Raw genomic sequence first — 22,170 nt, 5'->3', positions numbered from 1 at the left:
CCTATGTCAAATGACCAACACTAAGCTGATTTAACATTTTTAGGTACATATCTAACAACAGATAAAGATATAAAATATAAAATAAATGTAACATTAATTTGTAGATAAAATCAATCCAATAAACGTTCTGCTTGTGTAGTACAATAAATATGTTATCAAATATCAGCCCTGTAGCATCTGCACACAGAACACTCAGAAGACGTGTAGGTTCCCTGTTTATTTTACTCAGCGAATAAAATAACTGTATTTGTGTTGTAGATAAGCCCTGGTGATCTGCCACCCTGCAGAGTTTAGCTCCAAGCCTCAAAGGTACACACCTTACCAGGTAATGAAGGCCTTCAGGGCGAATATTAGCATTGGGTGTGTTGGATCTGATCTCTCCAGGGTGGCACATGTCTTGGACCAGAATTGGCCACCTCTGTTGTAAAGAAATCCAAGTTGGTGGTCTACATGGTCTACAGTGCACAATTTTGCACCACACGTTACACACATTATTGGAAAATCTGGACAGATCAGTAGAACTGTAAACTGCAAATTTCTGGAAACAAACTGTTAAAAAATAAATACCTTCCAAATGAGCTAAACTCAGCCCATTTAGTCAGTTGATTGTACAGTACGTATGGTTTTGCAGAATTTCACCGGGGAAAAAACTCATTGTGAACAAAAGCAACATTAAAATCTGACATTACAATCTCTGAAATGTAAACTAACTATTAACAGCAGGCCCACTTCTGTCATCCTATTTAACTCTAGTGTCAGAGCTCTCATTCACACATCTGTCCTCGCATACAAAAACCAGCATGAAAAATGGTTCAACGTCTTTTTAAACTTTATCAGAAAAGCATAAATCAAGCCACAAATCACATTAACAGCAGCTTGCCACAATTCACATGTAGTACCCACACCTAATTCCTTTCCAATCCCACACATATCAAAGATGAATGAACTGATTAAAGCAGTCAACAACTACCCTAGTAAACAGAGGGAAAAGGCACAGTTAAAAAACACAACAATAATGTCCACTGCTTCACTGTGCTTATTTCACACGAGCAGAATAAACAGCAGATGTACCTGCACCGCTTAGACTGGTCTGTTGCGCGGTTAAAGCAGCAGACCACAACTCCTCACAGTAACCTTTACCTTCCTCTCTGTCTGCCTGTCAAACTGCAGCCGCAGGTCGCCGCAACTCTGTGCGAATACGTGCGCTCAACCTGAGACATCCATTTCCGCTCATGCGGTTGCCGCGGACCAATCTGGGGACTGAACGAACTCGGTGGATCGGGGATGGTACCGGCCCGTTTACCTGAGCCTGCGTAGTCAATCCCAATGCATCTAATATCATGGTAAAGTCACCGCTGATTGTTGTACCGTTTTTCTGTGTTACAAAATATTTCCATGCCCTTCTGGGTAAACAATTTTTATAATTCTCTTTCTGTAAGTATTGATATAATTTCAAAATATGCATATATATAACTGTCTATATATAACTGTCTATGTGTGTATTATTATTATTATTATTATTATTATTATTTCTATATGATTTCAGTATGGTTAAATTTAGTTTCCATGCGAGCATATTATAATGTATAAATATTTATACATATTTTTATTCTATGGCGGTTCACAAATCTTCAAATCATTATTAGTGAGTTGTAGCTTGCAGGATATCCAACACATTAGTACATACAGATTCGGGCTGGGCACGTTATGCGTTTGTTTTGTAGATCGCAGATCGCAGCGGTTTCCTCGGGCGACCCGTTGCTCGTGATGTCATCAGCGAGGGACGCTGCACTGTGCAAGAAGAAGTGGCAGTGACGGTCATTACGGTGAGAGAGATTAAAGATTATGTAAAAAAAAAAAAAAAAAAAGGATGAAGTAAATCAAGCTTTGTAGTGGCCTGAAAAATGGAGCTTGATCTGTCGACAGCTAACAGTGCTCTAATATTGTTTGTATTGAGACACGTGTCCGCTATCGGTGTGGAGTTAGCTAGCCGGTTAGCTTTGGCTGGATTTACGGGGATGACTGATTTTCTTTAGCTATATTTTATGAGTGATTGCTCAAGATTGTAACATTTGTATTGCTGCTGTGTATTTAAACTTTTGTGCGATTAGGCGTGTATTAGTATTTTAAACTTTTTTGGAACTAAGGCCATTTAGGGATTACGGCGCAGAAGCGTTTGTTAGAGTTTTTGTCAGTCAGCTGATATTTATATAACTATTATTCTGATATATTTACTGTGGTAAATCACAGACTACCCATTGCTTACCACATTGGTACTAGAGCCATGCTAAGCGTGCTTTAAATGTGCCCTGTGCTTTAAATCTGAATGCGCGTATACGCCTGACATTACGCATTACTCTCCCGCTCTCTGCTCGTACATTTATCGTAATATCAGGCAAAGACGCGCGAATCAATTATTTGACCGTAAATCACCAGTGCTCGGAAAGCTGGACTCGAGTGTTGTGGAAACTCATCTAATTTAGCTCCCACCTATAAACCAAACTAAGAGTATTTCCCTTGTTGAGCCATGGGTAAAAGCACAGGTTGCCAATAATAGATTTGTTCAAGTCATGGGTCACCAAATTTACCGCAGATGGCCGACGTGGCTGCAGGTTTCATTCCAGCCAAGCATACAGCTCGCTAACTAATCAACTATTTGAACACCAAGAGCAACTAAATTAAACAGCTGGAACCAGGTTGGCTTCTGTTTTATTGCAGAGAAAGCCTGCTGCCATGCAGGCCCTCTGTGGATAAGATTGGTGGCCCCTGATTTAATCTCTAAAATATGTATACTAAATATAAACTAATTTCCCCCACTAAGTTATGTCTGCTTTTAGCAGTGCTGCTATTAATGCATGGTTAATTTAAACTTAATAACGACTTTAACAGTAGTAGCTACAGCTTTAGAGCAAATTCATTTCCTTTAAAAGCAGCTAGTAGCCAGTAAGACTGCTGGCGAGACCTTGGTGGCAGCAAGGTTGTCGGAAGAGTGCTATGGCTGTCTCTTGTACAGTTAAACAATGTAAATTTGTACAGTTTAATCATGCCTATATCAACTCTTTCAATGCTACTAGGTTTCGAGATGGACTCGTACAGTCCCTTGGCCTTGGGCATACTAGCTGGGGTTGGTTGTGGACTCTGCCTTGGATGGTACCTTCGAGGCCGGCTCAGCAGAACTGCCCATGGCCTCATGGCAGCTTGCGGAAATGCCAGCGAAAACAGCATCATGGGTGAAAGCGGTGAATTCAAAATGGTGTTGGTAGTCCGAACTGACCTCAAAATGGGCAAAGGCAAAGTGGCAGCTCAGTGCTCCCACGCTGCAGTGTCCGCATACAAGCAGGTCCAGCGCAGAAATCCCGACCTTCTGAAGCAGTGGGAATACTGCGGTCAGCCCAAAGTAGTTGTCAAGGCACCGGATGAAGAGTGCCTTTTAGAGTTGTTGACCCATGCAAAAGAAGTTGGGCTCCCGGTCAGTCTGATTCAAGATGCTGGAAGAACCCAAATTGCCCCAGGTTCAAGGACAGTTCTTGGGATTGGACCAGGACCTGCAGATCTTGTGGACAAAGTAACAGGACACTTGAAACTGTTCTAGACACGGAATTCAGTACAGATAACGTTTGCTAGAATATGCTAATTAAAGTTCCCTTTTTTTATATATACATCTGCTATAAAATACAATATTAAAATGGCATAACACAGGAGTTTTTTCAGTTTGACCATTTATTTTAAGAAGCAAGTAAATCACCTTTTCCATGAGTACATTTGTTTGCATTTTAAATGTGTATATACAAAGACGGGTCTTGTAGCTTCAGATTAAATCAGGCATGTTTAAATCATGAACATCAAAGAATTCAAAACGTACATACTCAGCGGAGACCTGGATGAGTACTGGAACCTGTGCAACCGCAGCTTGAGTAAGACCATTACTTGCAGTTTCAACAATGGTTTGTGTTAGTGACCACTTTTAATGGTCATCAGATCTACAATACTGCATGAATTTTAATTGGCCCTTATTTCCAATGTGAAATGGATACCAAACTTAAATCTGACACCTTATGTTAATGTTCTTACAGATTATATGCTTGGAACTTTCTCTGCAGTGCATCACTAAATAGTCCTGTCCACTGGGTAAGGTATTAAGGTAAAAAAAAAAAAAAAACATTTGTAATCATAAGCCAGAGTTACTGTCTTAGCAGCAGTATGAGTCAAAACAAGAACAAGAGACTGGAGCAATGCAAGCCACTTATTGCAGTTTGCACAAGACGTTTCTTTGAGAAGCCTTTGTTTACATTTTGGGAGAGAAGGTTATTCATGGTTATCAGTCTTATGCACACATCAAATCTACATATGTGCATGGTTTATATAGTATATGAAGTAAAGCAAATTTTATAGTTAATTTAAAGGAGTATACTTTTTTTTTTTTTCTTTAAACCAAATTGTTTTTCTCTAAACGCTAAGGTGAAACTGGCAGGATTGCATGTTTCATAGATTTTTTTCTTATTCTCTCTGTACACTCAAAAGAGGGGTTTTAAACACCATCATAGCCAGCCCATCCACACAAACACACCCACCCACAGCAATAGGAGGAGAGGGACACACCCAGGTCTGTATAATAGTATTCTCTTTATTATCCCTCTCTAAATGGAATGGTCCCACATGAAGAGCACTGCCTACTGCACACAGAAAGATGATCTCAAACATGGCAGGGGGACCAAAAAAAACAAAACAAAAACAAAAAAATAGAGCTGGCTGCCTTTACCACAGTCTTACCATAGCAAGCGGCATAGGTCGGGGGGGGGGGGGGGATCCAACTCACTTTATAAATCAATATCTAAATGCATTAAAACAATTTCCGTATATGTAGAACACCACACTTCCATGTAGATAGTATTACTGGTACTTTAAGTAGTGTTTATTCATGGAAGCGACAGTCACTGTGTTCAAATATTTTGGAACACTTCACTGTTCTCAGAATATACAACGGTTAAATGCATTTGACAGACAAATTGAACAAGCTGCTCACACACACACCAACATGAGATTCTACATTAGTTTTCTCTTCTCACTACAGAGTGCAAATCGGACGCTTCACAAAAAGACTTTTATTCAATAGACAAGTTGGTCTTCCCATAAAGTTCTCACGTTGGACATAAACAATTCCCCTTAAAAATGAAATGGAAATGGGAGGGAGGGGGAATCTAACAGAGGCATGGAATGTGGAAAACAATTATTTCTGGTGATTCAAACTTTTCATTTTTTTTTGACAATACAGAAATAAAATTGAGTCCTTCATGACATTGTATAGGGAAATAATAATAAAAAAAAAACATTAAAAAAAGGTAGAAGAATAACTTCGCTCATATCTCCTGAAGGGAGTAGAGGAGGCAAGGAGGGCTGGTAAAGAAATTGGAGGGGGAAATGGATGGAGGGGCTGGGCCGAACCAAGCGGCAGCATTTTCAAGAGGGGTGCAGGGGTGGTCCTTACATGCCATAACCAAAGCCAGGCTGCGCCTGAGGAGCCTGGCCATAACTGCCTGGTGCTGTGTAACCATAGCCATAAGCCTGCTGTGGGGGTACGGCTACACTTGGACCTGCAGTCAGCATCAGCTGGGGTGTGCCTGTAGGGAAAGAAAAAGAAAAAAAAAAAGGGGGGGGGGCAGTTAAAAAGTGAGGGTCGAAGCAAGTCTCAACTAAACAGAGTTTCAAAAAAGGATGCAAGCCATGTTCAGACATTTTTATTTATTTTATTTTTTTAAGCATGCATCAAGGTCACACCTGAGTAACGCTCAAGTAACTGATTTTAACTGACCATAAACAATGGGCTGTGTCTCTGTTGCCTGTTCCTCCTGTTTCCTTAAAGACTCGGAAGTCTCCAGCTTGTCCACCTTTAAACAATCAGAACATTTAAAATGTCAGTATCTCTCAAAGATCGCAGGACACTGAAAAATATATTCTTCATTCAATTATATTATTCAAGCAATTAATACAACTGATCAGTGGGACCATGCCTAGCAACTTCTGTTTAGGGTAAACCATGAAGGCAAAATTATATAAAAACAATTTAGCAGAGAACAAGATGCATTCAGATCAGTAGGGCTGCAGACCATGGTCCCACCTCTCGACTATAATATCCCCATAGTTTAGACAGAATCAGTACGTAGAGAACCAACCCCATTAGGCAATCAATGCAAAATACAAACAGGCCAAAGAGAAAAATGTTGATGTTGAATGTTGAGTGATTTTGTGGTCAGTGCAATCATTTGTGACAATTTTTTGCTGTTTTGTGGTTGTGGCACATTGCATTTTAAATGATTATCATCAAGGTACAGCTGTGAGCTGGAATTCCATGACCTGTTCTCTCTCGTTCTAGAGGCCAAATGTAACTGGACAATTAGCCGCTCACTTTCTTCCTGGCCAGTAACGGATCACTGAATAATCAGCATGTCTGTTAGCAAGCAAGCTAACAAAAGCAGTCCAGGCAGTTCTACATGTGGCATTTGCGTCTTGGGTGCTGTCTCAACAGGACGACTAAAGTGAAGCAGGCACAAGGCTTAAGCATCACAAATTTCACACAAGCTTAGGAGTGTCAGAATCAACTGGGTTATATGAAGACATAAGCAAGCTGGCAGAAATCATTAAACACATGAGGCAAATAGGTATCCAGGGCTTCAGCATGGCCTCCGAATGTCACTAGAACATTTAAAATTACAGGTAAGCCTTTAGTGGAAAAAAAAACCTGGATACAGTTAAAGAACATAAAAAGAAACACTTTAGGTTCATCATGCCCATTAATGCATGGATAGGCAAAAACTGTTCCTAAACACAGAAAAGCAGGCATGAGTAAATCAATCAGTCTTTGGCTAAATTATGCAAATAAGGTAGTTAGCCTTCCTTCCAGGTCAGTAAGATGGCTTTTGTGGACTCAAACCATGATACCAATGCGCAATCAATAAATAGAAACAAAAAATTGCATTAGCAGTTATTCATACACAGCCAATGCAGAGACATTCAAGCTGGCAGTTTAATAGATACTACAGTCCCAGTCTGTTTGTTCAGGTACACCTACCGTATATGTGTATTTATTTTAAAGATGAGGTTACAGACTATAACACATGCTCTTATGCACAGTTTGTCAGCTACCTTCTACTTTTTGAAATGATGGCCACAACTAAAAAAGAATGGGATTTGGTCCTACGGCGATCCCATGGATGGATTGAGCAGGGTGGGCAATCGTATCCACAAAGGGCCAGTGTGGCAAGCAACTGATCGCATGTGCTTCTGCTTTGCTGAAAACCTGCAGCCACACCGGCCCTTTGCGGATAAGATTGGGCAGCCTTGGGATTGAGCATAGCTGACAGGCCAACACCTGGGCTGCAGTCAGTAAAAGTGCACATATATGGCCATAAGGTCCAAGTTCACAGGCACTCACTGTACTCACTCTATACACATTTAAGAGGGAATATGCATCTTTAGAGGGAGCGTGAGAAATGGTCATAGAGCATGACAAATATTTCGACAAAATTAACTGAGGCATCTTAATCTATGAAGGTCCAAATAATTCCACAACACTATTGAGATAACCCTCCTAACACAAAAGAGGCAAAGTCCCCCTTCATAGTCATCTCACACAGCATCTGTACATTAACTAGCATACATTTTTGATGCCACAGCCCATGCAATTCACAACTTTAGCAGTCTTGCAGACAGAGGTGCTTCCCTTAACTATAATAACCAAGCGACTGGAGTCAGATGGTAAAATCTCTCACTCAAATCAAGCACACCCCATTCAGCTGATCAAGGACTTCTAAAGGCTATAAAATGAGGATTAGTGTTGAAGCTGAATTGTACAAGGTGGTAGATCTTTAGCATCAGACCAGCCCTAGGCTGCCAGAGCACTGCAGGGTTTAGTATTTTACCTCATTTGACAAAGGATTCCATTAATAAGCTTTTGAGGGTTGAATGAAGGAAACCAAACCTCTGCATGGCTGCACCCCGACAGGAATTCTGCATTACAATGCTGAAGAACTAAGATCTTATTCAGCAGGTAATAAAAGCTATAATAAAAACAGATAAAAAGCTATTACTGTCCGGTGGCTGGTACAGAATTGGATGCATATCCGCTCTGCCCAATCTGATCCATACGTCTGTTTCAGGACAGAGAAATAGTAGCAGACACAGCAGGACTGTGATGTAGATAGAACTAAGGCATTGCCTTAGTAACTACAGGTCTATTCTGCAGTGCTCACTAAAAACTCAGCTATGATTTACGTAGGCTTTAAAGGAAGGGCACTGTGCATGTGTGAGGTTTAGAAAAGGCTGTGTAACGCTTCAGTAGCAACAACAACCAACAAAAAAAACATCATGCAGCGTCTCAACAATTCATGTCACCAGGCTTAAAGAAAAACAAAGCTAAAGAAAAATAGGGGGAGAGAAAGATCATCTTCACCTTCTTTTTAACTGAATCAACCTAAAAGGAAATGTAAAAAGGTTAGAAAATAAATAAACAAAAATACTAAATATAAAACTTTTCATAAACCAGATGCACTGGAAGTGAAAGAATCACAGCAATGATGACCTTTTTGAGAAGAGAACAGAGAAACAGAAGCAATATTCCAATCCAAAGCATAGATTATTCAGTAAACCTAGTTTATGCATCTCAAACACCCTCCACAAAAAGGGTTCCTAAACCTTCCCATGCCAGGACCCACATGTAGAGGTAGCATGGGCAATAAAATCCCATGATAAAAGAATGAAACACTGACAAGCCTAATGAGGTTGTGGTATTTTTATAAATTGCAACTGAAATTAAATTTATTCCTAGTGGTTCTTATGTAGATACATTAGGTGACAAATCTAACAGATGGTGTATTTTTAAAAGAAAATATTACCTCACAAAGACATGCAATACTCCAGTGTTTAAAATTTATTGGATCATATGGTGACAGCTACTTAGCTGGAGTGTGGACTACTTAGTAGGAGAGTGATTAGATCCCAAATACCGTTTATTGATGTCGATTGAATCCAAGTGCAATTTGTTGTGTTGGAGTGATTAAGTTCCGTGTTGTTTTTTTTTTTGTTGTTGTTGGTTTTTTTTAATGACAAATCCATGAAATTACTACCTGAAACTCTGGGAGACTATCGTCAACCTATTTTGTGAGGGGAGGGGGAAGGGTTAAAGGCAAATGAAATTAAATGAACCATGCTCATTTTAACAGGGCAGATCATCTGTATCAAACTTTTTTTGGCTGCCAATTGGTGATTCGGTTTTAGCAAACATTGTAAAATTATCTTCAGGAATGTTTCTCTAATTGTTAGTTTTAGCTTCTTCCCACCAATGTGTAATCCTACTCCATTAGTGGTCAATCTGGCTAGGTAAGGGCTAAAACATGCTTCTGAACTCTGAACATAATTGGTACAGAAACCAGTTCAGCACTTGCATAGCACGTACAGCTTCTTCAGGAATATTACCCAATTTAAAATCAGTTGTACAGCTGATGTCTCTATCAAGTAATCTGTAAACAAACCCCCTATATTTCAGATGTCATTTTTGCTTAATCATGTATGCCTTCGACCTTCGTAGACAGTTGGTCATTGGTTGAGAAGCCACTACAAAAACTGGTCACAGGCATTCAATCTTTATCCACATGTGCTGTCTGATAAAAAGAAAAGTAGAAATCTGAACTGTACAGAGATTACTGCTCATATCTCTTATCTCTTGTATTTCTCTTATCACAGAACTAACTTTTCTTTTCTTTTTTTCCTTTTATTTTTTGTATTTTTTATAATGTAATATATATTTATAGCATGTCATCATCTAGGCCTGGACCACAAACACAAGTGTCTGACCTATATGGAGAAGAGGTTGTGGCTCCATGAACAAAGCCTGAAGACAAAGGTGTGTACACAGCATTCTTACCTTGCTAAGGTACTCCCTCATAACCTGAATGAAGTATGGCATGGAGAAGTCCATGATGTTGTGCCTCCAGGCAGTCTCCAGCACCACGTCAGGCCGGAGGAGGTCGTAGCAGGTGAAGAGGCAGGCAGCGAAGCATTCCTTCTTCTGTTCTAACAGGAACCACTGCAGCAGCTCCTCTGCAAGCTCTGTGTCCTTTGATTCTGATGCATACTGCATGGCATCCTGAAAAAAATTATGATATTTAATTATAAAAAAAAACAAAGTATTATAGTATTCATATAAAAAGTATAACACATCTATTCTTATAAACGCAAGTGCTGCAAAAAATCTGTCCCTATACCAACGTCCTACTACTATTGTCACAATTATGGATTTCTTTAATGCAATCTCACTTAAGACCAAGCCTTGACTTAAGTGCTCGCAAAAACATGCATAAGTATTGACAGTGATTCTGTACACCACTTCAATTGATTTGAAATGATCCAATCAAGATATATTTGAAGCGTAGGCGTTGCATTGACTGTTTAGTAATCAGATTTGTATTGTCCCCCTTTTTAGCAGGCTTCAAGGTTTTGGACAAACAAAACATTTTAATACACTACATGGACAAACGTATTGGGACACCTACACATTACACCTAACAGGAGGTCCAGTAGTGGTTCAGGTCCATTGCTTTACACCACTTCATCAGATGCTGTGCATGGTATTATTGAAAAATGGAAGCATTTAGGAATCCCAGCAACTCAAAAAGTTCAAGTGGTGGGGTTCCACTGGTGGTGTGCAACTTCAACGCTTTGCATTGTGCTTCTTGATGTAAGGCTTGCATGCAGCTGCTCGACCATGGAAACCCATTGCCATTACTCGCTCCGTAACTTTACGTGGTCTGTCACTTTGTGGCTGAGTTGCTGTGGTTGCTAAACACTTCCACTTCTTTTTCCACAAGAAATTTTACCAGCTAAGGTGAACAGGAACGGAAGCATCCTATTATAGTACCACAAGCTCCCAAAGATCTTTCCCAAAAGGCAGTCTGCATGGCTAGATGATGAACCAGGCGTCAGATGACCAACACTGTATTTAAGAAAATAAACTTTCTTTGCCTTAAGAAGGTCTTGCGTTACTTTCAATATACACCAGTGACTCAGGTTCACTAGAAACGCCATACAAGCCCAGGTCACGTCATAACAGTGCCTTCAACGTATGACAGATGATGCGCTTTCAATCTAAATCTAGTAGTCTAATCTGACCTTTCTGTTCTTAACGGTTACTAGTGGTTTGCATCTTGAAATAGATGAACGCTGTTTTACATTAATGGAGTCTCTTGATTGTAGACCATTACAATGATTTTCAATGATCCTCAAGAGTATTCTTGATTTGACTAGATGTTGGTTTCTTCTCTTAAAAGCTGCACTACATTTTTGCTTTGGCCACCACAAAAGTTCTGCTATTTCTCAGACAGGTTTTTGTTTATTCAGCCTAAGGTTAGCCTCTTTTACTTGCTTCTTTACCTCTTGGACCGCATACTGACTGCTGCCATGGACAGCTACCAAATGCAAAAGCTACCAAAACCAAATGCATTTACTCATCCACATTGTCCAATTACTTTTGAATATGGAGGTACGATTCCTAATTCCGCTTCTGATCATTGCAAAATTTTAAACTCTTTTAAATCCTCTCGAAGGCAAAAAAAAAAAAAAAAAAACAGACAAAAAAACTAGCCAAATACATATCAGCCTGACTGTATTTCTTTGAAAACCTAAGCCCTGTGCTGACCATGTTCCTAGGCCTAGCCCAAACCATAAATGCGGCTGTAGGCCTAATTTCAAAACAAACCTCAATTCCAACCAAAAACAGACAAATGAAATGTTTTGGTTCTTCAAATCTGATCATCCTTTAAAAAGTAAACATTATAGTGAACAACAAAAACATCCTTCAAGTGAGGGCTGTCATTTGTGTTCTACATCTAGACACATGGTCTTCCCAAATGTTTAATGCACACAGACACTTATTACAAAAATAAGTGCTCTTTAATCACATACAAGCACAAACAGTAATGCATTTACTTATCCACAGTTTCTCTACTCAAATCTACATATTATGATACACTGCTGTACTTTTCAGGGGAATCATCCGAAGTGTCCTGAGGGGTTCTAAAGATATCATCCCATGACTGCCATGGTAACAGAAGCTATAATCGTATTTAGGAAATGGGGTCATGTTGAACTGCCATAAAACTTAATATCCCATATTAATATATTCAACAAGCTTTAGAAAGCAGTAAAAAGAGAAAAAAAACTATTTATATTGAAAATCAGGCCTGAAGGGCAGAGTCTAAGTTTTTAAGCCAAAACATTTTATAATAAGATTATTTGGGAGATCTTCGCCATACAAAGAATACAGAAAGATTGTTTTGCTTCTTTCCTTTAGATTCCTGATCAGGTTTGTCTAACTACAGGTGCAAATGTTAGTTTAGGTAAGCTACAACACATGACATACCTTGTACAGTTTGTCCTTCTTGCAGAGCTCCACACTCTGTTTCCAGCGGTTGTTGCCTTTAAAGAGGTAGGCAGCAATTCTTCTGAACTCAATGAGCTCATGCTTTTCGAGACGCTGAGCCAGTGCAATGTTGTCAAAGTTATCATATGCATCTATAGATGTTCTAAGTGCCTGTATTTCGGTAAGGGAAAATGAAGCAAAAAGGAAAAAAAAGAAAAACCAGCATTTGTGAAAGCTGATCCAATATTTATGGCCATTTGTTTTTGCATAAAAATATTATTTTTCAATTAGACTAGAAATTGACAGTTATTTTCAATTACACAGCAGGTTCAGGAAAACCAAACAAAACAATAGGGCCACTTCTGAATAAAGGCAGAAAAGATTTTGTCGATCTCAATGTAAATCGAGAAATTAATCTTTGCCTCTGACCTGGTAGTCTTCCTCTGTAATGAAGAGGTTGTTAAGTGCTTCGTTGACAGACTTGTTGTTATGGTTCTGTACAGATCGCAGGTAGGGTTTGACCAATGGGAGCTGCTTAACCTTCAGAGTAATTGGGAAAGAAAGCATTAAAAAATGAATATTTCCATAGCTATACCATATAAATATTCATATGACTGAAATACTTAAACATATGAAAAGCATAATGACAAATTCTGATTCAGCACCATTAGATCTAAAGGCAGATGTAAAACAGCCCTGGTTCCATCTTACCTTGCTGAAGAAGTTGACTGCACGAGAGTGGTCCAGCCTTGGTGAGAGCACTATAAGAAGATCATTCAGCAACAAGGGCTTGAACTCCAAGTAAAACTGGACTGCTTTATAATATAGCTCCACATTGGCTACCTAAACACAGACAGAGCAAAAAAAAAAAAAAAAAAAGTCATGAAGACAGCTTCCAGACTAAAAAGGGGTCAGGGCTCTTTGGAGACGTGCCACAAACCACTTCACTCAAGCTCCAGTTATGCAACACCAGCAAATTTTTTCTTGCTGCTGCAATGGCACGCAATACCACTAGTCAAGATCAACAGGACTAAAAAGGTAAAGGTAAAGGTGCACGTATTTGTCACTGTACACTGTACAGCGAAATGTGTCCTCCGCATTTAACCCATCTGGTAGTGAACACACACTCACACACACACACACACACACACACACACACACACACACACGTGTTAGGGGCAGTGAGTACACACACACACCCAGAGCGGTGGGCAGCCAACTCCAGCGCCCGGGGAGCAGAGAGGGTAAAGGGCCTTGCTCAAGGGCCCAACAGTGGCAGCTTGCCGAGCCCGGGAATCGAACCCACAACCCTACATTCTATGAATTGCAGTGAAAGTGTTCGTTGAGTTGCACCTTGGTGATGATATCCTTGAACTGGCTTTCCTTCCAGGCATCTGTGGGGTGGTTCATCATAGTGATGATTGCATTGTCGTATTCCTCATACTTGTCGTACAGGAAGACCAGTTCTGCCCACAGATGAGCCTGCTCCGCTGCCCGCAGCACCTGGAAAACAAGTTTGAAATTTAAATTCCCTTCGCACACCACTGGGGATGTGATGTTTTTTCTGTTTTAGTATAAGTCTTCAGTGGCTAAAATTTGTTCTCTTCAGTTGCACAGGGCAGGTTAGACCACTGATCACCAACCTTCCCGAGAGGTCTGCCTACCTGCAGGCGTCTATTTCCATCCTAGATCTAAACAACGACTGATCGCAGAATAGCAGAATAGGGTTTAAACATTTCTTTACCTACACCTAAATACAAACATCAAATCAAATTCTTAGACCTTAAGCTGACTAATTAGCCTCACTAACCCAGACAGTGCTGTCTACTGATGTAGTACCTTTGGGATGTTGACCCTGGACCAGAAGAGCTCCAGGTGTTCTCTCATCTTCTGAGGTTTGAATTTGGAGTAGAGAATGGCCAGTTCTGTGAACATGCCCATGTGAGCACGTTCCAGTCCCAAAGCCGCCTCCAGCATGGTGATCAGCTCTTCAAAGTAACCACGGTCCTACACAGAGCAGCAACCACAGAACACGTGAACACCACTTTTGAAGATAAGGAACCCCAAAATACGCAATCACAAAATATGTACTAATAACAGAAAAGTGTCCCAGTTATCATTAGCCTTTTTAATTTTTAAGTCATGCTTGCCTGGTAGTAGTTGATCAGCTCTTCCAGTTCATCTGCATGGACCACGATGTGAAGGCCGCACATCTGTGCCAGTCTGAACTCTTTGCCATCCACACAGGCAAAGCACACCTAGAGCAAGCAATTAAGACAAATTACACTGTGCTACTTATATATATACAGCTTATGCTTCAGTGACTGAATACATATGACATGAATACAATGATACTGTCTAGTTATGCAAATCACTGATAAAACCATGACATCTAATTAGCTCACCTCCTTCCATGTGCGTGTGCTATTAGCTTTGCGAGCTCCATCCACCGCAGCCTGGTATTCTCCAAGGTGAACCAGGGTGGAGGCCAGGCGGCCAAAGTTTGACACATTGTTGTAGAGTAACTTGGCAGCCTCATACATCTTCTCATCGTAGCAACGATCACCAACCTTTGAAGAAACAAGATGAGCATGCATTCAACAACGATTTATAGATAAATGCTATCGTTTATATTCAAAACACAATGTAACAGTCTGAGCACTTCTACTAAAATGCACATGATTGAACATGATGAACTTTATTTATCAAATGTTTTATTTTCATATTTCAATGTTTTTTATTTCTTTCATATAATTATTAATTTCTGCATGCAGAAGATAGGAGAAGATAGCACCATCTAACATCTTCACGAACGCATGATTACCTGCTGGATGTGGGCATTGTTGGGACCATTAATAAACTCTTCCAGCTCAGCCAGTCGGTTGGTTTTAGCAAGAGCAAAGATCAACTCAGTCTCCACGTACGACTCTCTTGCTTTTTTACGAGCCATCTGCAGAAACTTCACCAAGTCCTCCCAATTACCTGAGAACAGAAACACTTATTTATAAATTCCCCTCTCAAAGCAAGGCACATATGTACAGTAAAAATGATAAGGGCCTGTTCAATTAACCAGGATTGGTCTTGGCCTCAAACTTCCCCTTACCGCTCTGATCAGCTGCTTGCACCACCTCCATGTAAGCAGAGGGGTCGTCAGCCTTGATGTAAGAATCGATGGCCTCTTTGACCAGGCCTTTCTGGAGCTGAGCCTTAGCCAACTGGCTCCACACAGCTGGCTCATTGCAACGCTCTGCAAACTCGTATGCTCGGTCTAGGTTACCAATGTGCTCGATCAGAACCTGGAATAAGGGTGTGAATGCAGAGTTCATACTTTGTTGATCTTTAAAAAGGTACATTTAGCTATTAAATCGCATTACAGAATTAGAAAAATGTAGCGTCTTGCCAAAGGTCTCTCATTGATAGTGTTGTGTGCTTGCCCAGGCAAGCAGTCAAATCCAAGTCTGCAATGTGGAAGTGGCAACTACAATCCATCAACCACTGGGTCACTGAAAAAGGGTGATCTGATAGCATTTAAACTAGGGCGGTGTACCGGCAAGACCCTGGTGATGCATATGATACAAGAGTTATAATTGGAAAGATCAACTGGCTATGTATCAGTATTTGTCGATTTTCAGCCCAAATATGCAATCAGCAATTGGCCGATCCCGAGAGCTGGTCAGATCACATGATCCATATTTCGCAAGATGCTGCAGCATTCTCTTACAGCGTTGCACAAGGTCACAAGATGCAGTTTCTCATTCAAACCCTAGATGGCAATACGTATCACACTCAAAATCAAAACCAGTGATTAAAACCGCTCCCGTATCTGACTGTGCATCACTTCATTGCCCATTACACATACATCTTACTTCAATGAAACACTTGAAAACACTGATCAGTCCATCTCTAGTTACAGCGTATTGTATACAGTGTTCTATTGCAAAAAAAAAAAAACACTTTCATATATCAATATTTTCAAATAGGTCATTATAATCTTGAGATGACTGCCACATTCACATATTTACGTAGGCATTTCAGCAGGCCTGTCCGGTCATTCCGGATCTGATAATTAGAGTTGGAATGGTTTTATACTGCATACCTGCACCGCTGAGGTGTTCACATCAAATTTCCTGAAAATAGCAAAGGCCTCCTCGAAGAGTTCACTACTGATGGCAATGTTGGCAATGTCAGGAGCATCATAGTTGTCCAAGCGGTTAATGTACTCCATGACACGCGTTCGGTCAGCTTTGATGGCTGTCAAAATCAGCAAGTTCTGTAGGTTTCTATAAAAAAAAATAATAATAATAATAAAAAAGGCACTGATTGCTAACTGCCTAGGAGAAACAAAATATGAAGGGAGTTATGATTTGGTTTTAGATCAGCGTACCTGTGTTCACTGAATACAGAGTTGTCCAAAACAATCTTTTCCAGAAGTTCTATGAGTTCATTTGGTAAGTCAGCTGTCATGAAGGCCTTGACCGTGACGGACACCTCCTCTGGGTCCTGAGTCTCTGACAGTGCAGTCTGCACCACCTGTCACAGAGCAACAAAATTTTTGAAAAATGTTAACATTTTTACAACTACAGAAGTCCTTAGAATTGAAAAACACCTGCGTTCAGAGAAGGAGAAAGGAAAAGAAGGAGAAAAAAAAAACAAAACGAAAAAAAACAAAACACCCACCACAGTGTAAGGTAGCATAAGACATTTAGATATCAGACAAGCAAACACTGTTTCTGATAAGAAAGGAGTAAATACAACAAGAACCTGTAACCAGGCATTAAAACTATATATTAAAATCAGCCTGCATTCTCATCAATGGGATAAAAGTCAAGTCTCCTCACTTGGTCAATCAGAGGCCTCCTGAAGGGGTTGGTTTCAAGCAGCACACTAGCCCACAGCTCGGGATCCCGGCGACGAACCAGATAACGAGACAGACTTTTAAACAAGGAGTTCTCATTACACACCTGCAAGCAAACAAACAAATGCAAAACATCTATTTTTTGCCAATGGAGAAATATATAGAACCATAGAAGGCACATTAGGACATGACATAAAATGCATCATGCATATTTAATCAGTGCATGTATGCTTAATTGTTGTGTGTTCAGGATAAAATTTCATAGTTTTTGGACAAACTATACATATGCATATATGCCAAAATATTCTAACATTGTTTTGCTTTTGAAATAACTAGGGCTCTGGGCCACGCAGACATTGTGGCAAAGGACACCTGATCCAGAACTGTCCAAAGTTTGTTCTTTCCTTTTACAGTAAGCGACTAACAAGACATCAGAAACATTTTATTTCCCTGTGGCCATCACCGATTCACACCCCCTCATATGACTATAATCTATATATGCATGTCTGAATGGTACCTATTTATGTATGGACAATTGTTCACAGATTTTAGAAATAAATATAAAGTCTTAGTTCTCCGATGAGGTGAGGTAGAAAATAAACAAACAAACAAATCTGTCTCAGAGCACAGCACCACAAACACTTACACTGATAAGTTCCTGGTCACACTGGCCTCTCTCGTAGGCCACACAGGCCAGATGGGGGTCCCTTTTCTCGCAGTATTTTCCCACCACACGGCTGTCATAGTAGGGGTTCTCCCGCAAGAAGCGCTCTGGGTTATTGTTGCTGTCAATGTATATCTTGGCCAAGGCATTGTGGGTAGCGGGCTCCTCACAGCCTTCATGGATACGAGCCTCCAGCCAAGGCAGCAGCAGCTTCAGTCTGGGCACAAAAAAAATTTAAAACACAGAGTAAACTTTTATGTTCCTCGAGTTTTTGCTTGACAACCTTGGAGTTGCTTTTTACTTACACACACTTGAACACTCAATGACAACTAACTCCAATGCCACCAACAAAAAGTTTGGAAGAGAACATTAGAGTGAGCTTAGAAGAGGTATGGACTGTACCTGTTCCTCTTCTCCACCTCAGCCACTAGTTCATCAGTGGAGAACTGGCCCCTCACCACTAGGATCAGGTTCTTAATCACATCCTCAGAACAATCCACATCCAACAGCCCACCGATCACCACTGGAAGACGACTGGGGTTCACCTAAAGAAAAAAATGCACACAAACACACAGATTCAGACAAACAAGTCCCAGAAGTTGGGTCTTAAATGTACCATTACATCACCAGAGTAACATTCCTCTTTGAGCAGTGCAGTAACTCACTCACCTTCTGCACATAGATCTCTATGTACTTCTGGAGGTTGTTGCGATACAGGTAGAGCACCAAGTCATGGACGAAGTCAAAGCGATCACATACAATGATGAGGGGCAGTTGGTCGGTGAGTTTAGCCTCCTGTACATCAAATAAGTGAAGAATGACATGGTTACATCCCACATTAAGTGCCCTTTCACAATGACTGTAGCCTAATCTGCTGCAGAGTCTCTCTGCTTTTAATTATCTGAGGTCATGATACAAACTGAGCCAATCACCACAGAACATTTAAAGCCAAAAGTTCCTCAAGCTGGGACGAGGGAGATTTTGCCCTTCTAGAATTTGAAAAAATATTTTTTTTGTTTAAACCTGATTAAACCTAAAATTAAATTAGGGTTAAAATGATGAACTAAACTTGTTCTAAATGAATAAGCAAATTTAGAAATTTAGAAGCACTGGATATTAAATATGTATCAGAGAAATCTATTGGAAGTATGAATTGTTAGCAAGTGTTTTATAAACTTTTGCGAAGTCATTGATCATTGTGCATGACATATTATAGCAATATGTCCACTGTATATCAAGGAGCGCAATGTAAAATAACCACCTTTTATTCATTCAGTTGCTGAGATTAACTTATTAATAAAAGAGCTGAATGTATAAATTCAGTATCTACTCAGCAGATTTGACTGCAACATTACAGGGGGGAGAAAATAAAAAAATATAAAAATAAATAAAAACACAAAAATGAAACTAGAATCACTGAAAATGAGATTGTGGCATCATTTTCTAACTGCATTAACTCTCCAGTGTGATTCATAATGGCACAATATCAAGAAATACTTCAACAACCAAATGTGCTTTCATAACAAATGGGAAGACCATCGCATTTTCAAAGAGGTTAGAACGAATGGCTGAGTAGTCCACCACAGATAAAATGGCTCTCTACTGAATGGACAGAGTAACACAGAAATAAAGTAGGGCAAATGAGCTAAATAAAAACCACTAAGGAGTTTCTCAGGCTCCGATTGGGTAGTGTAAGAGCTCCCTCTGTTGGCTCGCTTTCTTAAAGTTTGCCAAACACAAACTTTGTAGCCACTAAAGTGACGGCCATCGAAAACAGGATTAATGAACTGGGATTGTGCACTCTAGCCACGGGAAAACCAAAACCAAAAGGAAAGCAAGAGCAAAAGACCCCCGCACAAGTACAAATGCTGGAACAAACTATATCTACACAGTGCAAAGTTTTGCTGCAGCTCTGTACTAAGGTCACAGTTTAGATTTATGTCACCCAGATTATAGCACTGAGGTGGGAATTTAAAAGTACAATGTAAGTAAATATAAGTAAAATCTGTTAAGTAAATATACTACTCCACATAGACCTGGGTTGCTGGAAGATAAACACGAACATCCAACTGTGACTTCAGTTTCTTCAGAGAAGAAATGTAATGGAATATCTACCAACTAGTCATAGCCAGTCACAAACACACACCAACACAGACATACAGGATTTGGAAGCTGAAATGCTAATAGCCAGTCATGTGGTGAAATCGCACCTGAACTGGGAATAAACTAGTTCAATTGTTTGTTAATTTTGTTTGTAAATTGCTTGTTAAGTCTTTTTTTTTTTTAGGTTGAATGAACAAACCAAAATTTAAGTGCTTAATTTAACATAAAGAAAGAATAAACATACAACAAAAAAGTAGTATTTACAAAAGGTTATTCCTTTTTTAAAGTAGTTTTCCTCTATAATATTAAATTAAGCAAAAAAAAATCTCCATCTATCCTATTAAAACCTTTTTATTTTTCTGTCCATCAATCAATCTCTACAACTGACTCTCTATACAACTCTGTCAAGTGTGCTCTTAACAAGCATGTCATTTAATCAGGGGGGCTCATATTTTGCATACAACTGTACCAATAGGTTTTACTTTTTACATTGTAAAAAAGATACCTTGTAGTTGCATCTTACACACACACAAACACACACCAACCCCAGTATTAATCCTCAAACTAGCCATTGGGAGTAAGGGAGGAATGACAAGTGAAGAGAAAAAAAAAAAAGGGGGGGGGGGGAGACCCTGTACTTGTGGGTTAAAATTACCTGATTCATGTCCTGCCCATTCCAAAGATACAGGTGACAAGCATAAGAGATAATAACCACCATCAGGAGAGAAATTCATGTTGACGTCCTACCAACTACAAGCTAAAGACTACCTAATCCACTGGGGCATGTGAAGTAGCAAATAAAACCAAAACAGAACCAGTGTTATGCTACAACATGCTTTGACTACAAATTTTCAGTTTCTTTTCCTTTTAGTGTAAAAATCAGTGGTACTTTAAGTGGCACTTTCACTAAATCATTACAGGCAGGCTAATGATTTGCTACTTCAAACCAAATGTTACTGTAAGTGAATATGTGGAGAAAAAAACAACAAAAAAACAACACATTTCTGTTGGGGGAATAACGTCAACTATCTGAACAGAAACCACAAGACCAATGCTACAGAAGCCAAAACAGAGAAAAACAAAAAGGCAGACAGATCCATGGTAGAGCTCTGAGGGTATAACTCGAGAAAAAGGCAATAAATGAAAAAAGTAAATAAAAAAAAAAAATAAATAAAAAGATGGAAAGGGAACTATTGAAAAAGAAATGGGATTCAGTGTGCTTTTGTGGCTGGCTGGAGATCACCCTAGTTTCCTGACAGCGCCTTGGCCGTACCTTGAGGAAGTTCTTGACGCGTTCAGGGTCGTAGCAGTTGCTCTCGCGGCAGATTCGCTCCACCTCCTTGATCTGGCCCGTCTTGCAAGCGGCCTGGATGTATTTGAAATGAACCTCTGGGTCCTGGCTGAAGTTCACAATGGAGCCAAGGAAGTAGAACAGACCTGAGGAGCCATGAAATATGGAAGAGTATCTCTCTGTTCTTGAGCATGAAGTCAAACATCTAAAATATTATCTGCTTTAGACTGACTATTAAAAGGATGCTTTTTCTGCTAACCAAGGCACTTGTTCAGGGCCAGAGGGCAAGTAATGCTGCTTGCATTGATTGCCAAGGCTTCTGTCCTACTTAGCTGGCTACACAGCAGGCTACATCTTATGCCATATTGAGAAGGAGAGCAGGGACAGAGACTGGGGTCAATGCATCATTCAACAGATGATTTCACAAGCTATTTATTAAGATGACCATGGCTCAGCATTGATCAAAAGAACAGATAATGATCTGCTTCTTTTGCCTACTTTAAGAACAGTGCACTGAGAAATAATTTCTGATGAAAAGACTAGTATATACGTTTTGTCTGTTTAAAACAGGTTAATGGAAAAAAAGTATAAATTTACAACCTTATTGAAAGATTAAAAGAGTTAATTGTTAGTGGCTCCCCTATCCACTTACCCTCAAAGCTCTTGAAGGACTCGAAGAGCTCAGTGAGGGCCTGAGTGGAGAGCTGCTCATGGTATTTGGAAGCCACCTGAACACAAATCTGAAGATTCTGTCTGATGTTGGCAGAGAGCATGGCTCTCAGACACTCCAGAGAGTCCTCCACTGACAGAGAGCCAAAGAAGTTTACTAACCACTAGGAACACAAAGA

The 22,170-nt window shown here is 39.9% G+C and overlaps 3 protein-coding genes across 3 annotated transcripts in view; 1 reads left to right on the top strand and 2 right to left on the bottom strand.

Moving 5' to 3' along the window:
• LOC140536642 (vacuole membrane protein 1-like) overlaps positions 1-358 on the bottom strand; it is a 60,552-nt gene extending 60,194 nt beyond the window's left edge. Inside the window, exon 1 of the mRNA XM_072658565.1 lies at positions 318-358. The gene's annotated coding sequence lies outside the window, so the exon portion shown is untranslated. The remainder of the gene's footprint in view (positions 1-317) is intronic.
• Positions 359-1,785: 1,427 nt separating this feature from the next.
• Positions 1,786-3,701, top strand: ptrh2 (peptidyl-tRNA hydrolase 2). The gene is made up of 2 exons (XM_072658566.1): positions 1,786-1,826; positions 3,075-3,701. The coding sequence occupies exon 2, from the start codon at positions 3,083-3,085 to the stop codon at positions 3,590-3,592; it is 510 nt and encodes a 169-aa protein (XP_072514667.1). The 5' UTR covers positions 1,786-1,826; positions 3,075-3,082; the 3' UTR covers positions 3,593-3,701.
• A 442-nt stretch (positions 3,702-4,143) lies between these two features.
• The window catches only part of cltca (clathrin, heavy chain a (Hc)), a 41,233-nt gene continuing 23,206 nt past the window's right edge, over positions 4,144-22,170 (bottom strand). The window contains exons 13-32 of the mRNA XM_072658562.1: positions 21,975-22,155; positions 21,305-21,468; positions 18,598-18,723; positions 18,331-18,473; positions 17,911-18,145; positions 17,248-17,370; positions 16,794-16,939; positions 16,506-16,689; positions 15,513-15,705; positions 15,234-15,391; positions 14,815-14,979; positions 14,560-14,667; positions 14,249-14,416; positions 13,763-13,912; positions 13,121-13,252; positions 12,839-12,949; positions 12,410-12,580; positions 9,917-10,138; positions 5,810-5,885; positions 4,144-5,618 (exon numbers count right to left, since the gene is read on the bottom strand). Of these exons, the coding sequence (XP_072514663.1) occupies positions 5,482-5,618; positions 5,810-5,885; positions 9,917-10,138; positions 12,410-12,580; positions 12,839-12,949; positions 13,121-13,252; positions 13,763-13,912; positions 14,249-14,416; positions 14,560-14,667; positions 14,815-14,979; positions 15,234-15,391; positions 15,513-15,705; positions 16,506-16,689; positions 16,794-16,939; positions 17,248-17,370; positions 17,911-18,145; positions 18,331-18,473; positions 18,598-18,723; positions 21,305-21,468; positions 21,975-22,155 (3,093 nt within the window). The 3' untranslated portion in view covers positions 4,144-5,481. The remainder of the gene's footprint in view (positions 5,619-5,809; positions 5,886-9,916; positions 10,139-12,409; positions 12,581-12,838; positions 12,950-13,120; positions 13,253-13,762; positions 13,913-14,248; positions 14,417-14,559; positions 14,668-14,814; positions 14,980-15,233; positions 15,392-15,512; positions 15,706-16,505; positions 16,690-16,793; positions 16,940-17,247; positions 17,371-17,910; positions 18,146-18,330; positions 18,474-18,597; positions 18,724-21,304; positions 21,469-21,974; positions 22,156-22,170) is intronic.

This window comes from Salminus brasiliensis, chromosome 16 (assembly GCF_030463535.1).
Source record: "Salminus brasiliensis chromosome 16, fSalBra1.hap2, whole genome shotgun sequence".
Taxonomy (NCBI): domain Eukaryota; kingdom Metazoa; phylum Chordata; class Actinopteri; order Characiformes; family Bryconidae; genus Salminus; species Salminus brasiliensis.
This window is presented reverse-complemented; position numbering and strand designations above follow the sequence as displayed.